The sequence below is a fragment of the Echinops telfairi genome, unplaced genomic scaffold (assembly GCF_000313985.2).
Source record: "Echinops telfairi isolate 266 unplaced genomic scaffold, ASM31398v2 ScPeMD7_7459;HRSCAF=8497, whole genome shotgun sequence".
Taxonomy (NCBI): domain Eukaryota; kingdom Metazoa; phylum Chordata; class Mammalia; order Afrosoricida; family Tenrecidae; genus Echinops; species Echinops telfairi.
This window is the reverse complement of record NW_022111359.1, coordinates 5,692,863-5,698,102: the sequence shown is the minus strand read 5'-3', so window position 1 is coordinate 5,698,102 and position 5,240 is coordinate 5,692,863. Positions and strand designations below refer to the sequence as shown.

General features: G+C 60.8%; 1 protein-coding gene across 1 annotated transcript in view; it reads left to right on the top strand.

Moving 5' to 3' along the window:
- The window catches only part of PTPRS (protein tyrosine phosphatase receptor type S), a 124,314-nt gene that overhangs the window by 62,929 nt on the left and 56,145 nt on the right, over nucleotides 1–5,240 (top strand). Inside the window, exons 18-23 of the mRNA XM_045300060.1 lie at nucleotides 960–1,213; nucleotides 2,127–2,220; nucleotides 2,334–2,549; nucleotides 2,921–3,078; nucleotides 3,483–3,494; nucleotides 4,114–4,226. Of these exons, the coding sequence (XP_045155995.1) occupies nucleotides 960–1,213; nucleotides 2,127–2,220; nucleotides 2,334–2,549; nucleotides 2,921–3,078; nucleotides 3,483–3,494; nucleotides 4,114–4,226 (847 nt within the window). The remainder of the gene's footprint in view (nucleotides 1–959; nucleotides 1,214–2,126; nucleotides 2,221–2,333; nucleotides 2,550–2,920; nucleotides 3,079–3,482; nucleotides 3,495–4,113; nucleotides 4,227–5,240) is intronic.

The following is a 5,240-nucleotide window of genomic DNA, read 5'->3' as shown; positions in this document are numbered from 1 at the left end:
AAGCAGAGGTGGGCGGGGTCCCAGCTAGCTCCCCTGGCAGAGCAGGGCCCAGGAACAGGGGGGCGTGGCCCTCGCCCATGCCCTACAAGGTGCCCGGATGGAGCCGGGCGAGGTGGGTGAGGCAAGTAGAGGTGGGCGGGGTCCCAGCTAGCTTCCCTGGCAGAGCAGGGCCCAGGAACAGGGGGGCGTGGCCCTCTCCCATGCCCTATAAGGGAGTGGAGTGGGGCAGGGCGGGCATTCAGCTGGAAATTCTCCAATGGCTACATCTTGTCTAACCTCTACAAGGTACCCAGGTGGGGTACCTGGGTGGGGGTGAGGGCAGGGCGGGAGAAGACAGGACTAGGCTCAATTGGGAGTCCCCCACAACTATGACTCCCTCATGCTCTCCAAGGATGGGTGGGGCTCAGCCCAGGGATGGGGAGCAGCACAGGCTCGGCTCAGCCTGGGGTCCACCTTCAGGCTAAGGTCAGGATTCACTTAAAGTTAGGATTTGGTCCCACTGGGGCTCAGCATTGGTTGGGGTTCAGCTGGGGTTGAGTTTCAGGCCTGGGACTGAAGATCGGACTCATTCAGGGTTGGACCTCAGTCACCATTAGGAATTGATTTGGGACTGATAGGATCCAGGCTCAGGCAAGGTTAGGGTCCACATGGGGTCCAGGGCTCAGCATGGGGCTGGGGCTCAGCCTGGAGTCAGGGCTCAGTATTGGGAGTCAGCTGGGGTTGGAGTTTAGCCTTAGATTGAGGTTCGTCGGGGTTCAGCAGGGGGTTGGGGCTCATCCTGGAGTCCGGGGCTCCATCAAGTGGGGCTTACTTGAGGTTGAGGCTCAGTCTCTGGTAGGAGCTTATCCTGGGGTCGAGGTTCAGCCAGGGGTTGGGGCCTCTCAGGGGGCTGGGCCTGGAGCCTTGTCGTCCAAGCTGAGCCGCCTGCTCCCCCGCCGTCCCCCTACCCCACCCCGCAGATCCAGTACAACGGGCTCACGCTGGATGTGGACGGACGGACCACCAAGAAGCTCATCACACACCTCAAGCCCCACACCTTCTATAACTTCGTCCTGACGAACCGCGGTAGCAGCCTGGGCGGCCTGCAGCAGACCGTCACCGCCTGGACTGCCTTCAACCTGCTCAGTGCCAAGCCCAGCGTGGCCCCCAAGCCCGACGCGGACGGCTTCATCATGGTGTACCTGCCCGATGGCCAGAGCCCCGTGCCCATCCAGTACGCTCACCCCACCCAGAAGGAAACCCGCCCACAGCCCTGTGGTGCCAACTCCCACGATCCAGGAGGACAGGGTAGTGCTGCCCCTGTGGGATTTCATGGCTGTCCATTTTTACAGCGCAGGACAGCCTCATTTTGCTCCCTTAGAGCTGCCGTTGGGTTTGAACCACTGGCCTCTCTGTTAGCAACCCAACGCCTAATCTACAGCGCCACCAGGGCTCCCTGTAGGAACTCGGTGTGCCTCTGAAACAGGGACCACAACAGCCTCAGCTCCCAGCCTATCAGTGCATCCCAACACTCCCATGTACCTGGCCTTGTACTGGACATTGCTGGACCCCCTGACCGGATTTTGTTCTGGAAGAGACAGACAGTGGGAGGCAGCAGAACCTGGAGTCCCCATTGGGGAGGAGAGGGCTCTGCCTAGGAGATAGAAAAGTATCGAGGGCTATAAGAAAGCATGGGCATTGGAGCTGGGGTGCTGAAGGATGTGTAAGAGTCTGGTTAAGTAGAACCACACTTTGTGAGTCTGCAGAGTGGTGTGTGTGTGTGTATGTTGTACTTCATCAAGTGACCCCATACAAAATGATAAATTGTAAATGTCTTTATGAGAGCAGATGGCGAGGTGGGTCTCCCAGGGTGCTGCTGGTGGGTCCAAACCAGTGACCTTTGGGTTAGCAGCAGATCATGCAACCATTGGGCCACCAGGGCTTCTTAGACCAGTGCTAAGAGACCTGAGTCCAGGAGTCGTGGATCAGGCGTTCGGGTTGTTTGTGTCTGGGGCATTGCACGCAGGGAGTGGCCGTCCACGAGAAGGGAAGCCTCAGGAAGCCCCGCCCCCTCAACCCCAGACAGCCTCTCTCTGCGCCGCCCAACACCAGCCCACTCTTACTCGCCCCTCCCTCCCTCCCACCAGGAACTATTTCATTGTCATGGTGCCACTGCGGAAGTTCCGTGGCGGCCAGTTCCTGAGCCCCCAGGGTAGCCCGGAGGAGATGGACCTGGAGGAGGTGAGGCCCGGGGCCCACCCGGTAGCACCCCATCCCAAGCCTCCCCACCCACACCCACCCCTACCCACCGATCCCTGCTGGGTGCTGAGACGCCCACACTTCTGCTCCCGCAGCTCATCCAAGACATCTCGCGGCTTCAGCGGCGCAGCCTGCGGCACTCGCGCCAGCTGGAGGTGCCCCGGCCCTACATTGCTGCCCGCTTCTCCATGCTGCCTCACACCTTCAACCCCGGGGACCAGAAGCAGTATGGCGGCTTCGACAACCGGGTTCTGGAGCCTGGCCATCGCTACGTGCTCTTTGTGCTGGCGGTGCTGCCGAAGAGTGAGCCTGTGAGTCCCTGGGGGTGGCGGGTTCTGCCTGCCTCCCACCCATGAGCAAGGAGAGGGGCGACACCTGCAGGGAGGTTTCTCGGAGGTAGGGGCTCTGGAGCTGGGGCTTTGAGGGTTGAGCAAGAGTTCAACAAGGACAAGGCATCCCAGGCCACCAAAGGAGCAGGTGGCCACGTGGTGAGAGGAGCAGAGTTGTTTGGAGTGGCTGGGCCATGGGTGCCACAGGCATGCAATGACGAGTGTGGAACTTACCCTGAGTGAGGGCTCTCAGGAGCCACAGCTGGGTGTGCAGCGGAGGGAGAGGACCCAGGTCCACCTGGACACTGCAGGTCCTGATGGAGCCTCCCTGCACTCCGCCCCCATTCCTGCAGACGTTCGCAGCCAGCCCCTTCTCAGACCCCTTCCAGCTAGACAACCCGGACCCTCAGCCCATCGTGGATGGCGAGGAGGGGCTCATCTGGGTGATCGGGCCGGTGCTGGCTGTGGTCTTCATCGTCTGCATTGTCATCGCCATCCTGCTCTACAAGAAGTGAGTCCTGCGCCCACAGGCCTGGAGGGCAGCCCGAGGAGGCAGCTTTGGGAAGGCCCCAAGACAGGCCCCTGTGGTGGCACACGGGGGTAAAGAGGCTCGGAGAGGTTCCGCTGTGCCGGCAAAGCCCCACAGCCAGGACAGTTCAAAGAGCCTTGTAGCTTGGCTCTCCCACACCCCTCAACAAGATTGGAGTCTGGGGTGGGGGAACATGGGGGCCTGTGGCTCAGACACAGACTTAGACAGGCCTCCCTGTGGTGGGAGACCAAGCAGAGAGGACCAGCCCCTTTTGTATAGGAGACCAAGGGTCTGAGGGGTTTGGAAAGCCACCCCAGCCAACATGCCCTTACCTCCCCCCCTCTTTCCTCCCCCTGCTTCTCACCTGTGCCTGCTTTCTGGAGCAGCAAACCTGACAGGTAAGAATAGGCCCCGCCCCCTGACAGCCCAGGGCGGGAGGACAAGGGAGGGGGCGGGGGGGAGGCATGGTGCTGGGCCCCTGGGGAAGAGGAGGAGGGTGCCTGGCAGCAGGAACAGGTTGTCTATGTGTGATCCCAGCTACCCAACAAGAGATGTGCATGCACACACAGGTGTGCATAAACATACATAGTCTCAGATACTGTCACACACATTTGTGTGTAGTCCTGCAGACCCAATTACACATACACACATGGTCACAGGCACCAACGGTACATGTCTGTGTGTGTACATGTTCATGCCTGGCCCCATCTAGCCAGTCATGCTGTGCATGCTCACGTGTGAACCCGAATGCCCAGTTATGCACACACATGTTCGGGTGTAGTCCTGAGTACACGTTTGTGTACATGCCTGTGCATGGTCGCTCATACCCAGTGGTAAACGTGCATGCCCACACATGACCCCACACACCTAATGGTACATGTGTGGATCCACGCGTGGACCCACACACCCAGCCATACACAGACACGGTCCCGCTGCTCCACTGTGACTCTCAGCCCTGCCTGCGGTGTCCCCGGGCCCACATGGTACTCACCTGCCTCTCCACCTGCCCCCTCACAGTAAGCGCAAAGACTCGGAGCCTCGCACCAAATGCCTCCTGAACAATGCAGACCTCGCCCCCCACCACCCCAAGGACCCCGTGGAGATGAGGCGCATTAACTTCCAGACCCCAGGTACAGGCTGACCCCCGGCCCCACCGCTGCAGGAGAGGGCGTGGCTCGGAAAGGGTAAAGAAGAAGCTGCTAGAGGCTGACACCTCCACAGAGACCCAAGTGTAGTTCCCTGAAAGCCACACCCTAAACACCTGTCTGCCTGCCCGGCTCGGGGCTCAGGTACTCAGGATGCGGCCAGCCTTTGGGGAAGCTGCGCTTCTCAGCTGCTGTCACCACCTCCCTCGTCTCTTCTGGCCGCTGGCCAGCACTCTGGGCCAGGGACTGGGCATGGGCACGGAGCTTTGTCCTCAGCCATTTTCCAGATGCCCCGAAGACACAGAAGGCCCTGCAGTGCAGCTCACTCCCCGACCCCACCTCACTCTTCACAAGCTCCCTGGCCCGGGAATAGAACCAGGGTCTGAGCCTGGATCATCCTCACCCACAGCAGCCCGCCCCCTCCCCGGGTGGCCCCTGCCAGCTCCTTCCCACCCAACTCGGGTTCTTGTCTTTGACCGAGGGCTGCTGCTCCCAGCTCAGTTCTGCCTGCCGCTTCACTGGCATGCACTCCCAAGGTCTCCCCTCCTGTGTCTGAGCTGGCTGGGACCCATCCCCCGTCCCCCGAGGGACATTCAGTCAATGATGGCCTTCCCTGCATGTCATCCTTCTCCTCCCCTGGCCCCGGGTGGGTTGTCCTCAGCGCCCTGTCCCTCCAAGTGAGAATTCTGTGCTTTTCTGTTTCACCGAGGGTGCCCCTGCACCTCTCCTCCGTCCTGGCTCTGCCTGGGCTCCTGTCCACTGCACCTTCATTTTAAGCATTGTTCCTTGATGGGTTCCCACACTGCCTCTGAGACTCACCCCGGCTTCAGGTGCCAGCCCCGACACACTGACCGTCCCCTCTGCCTCCCATGCCCGGGCTAGCTCGTTCCCTTCCGTTTCCACCCAGACAGGACTCAAGATGTTTGTCTTTAACCGGTGGCTGCTGGCCTCCGGGGAAGCTTGCTGCAGGGCCCATACTCCCTTCCTGGCATCCGAGCT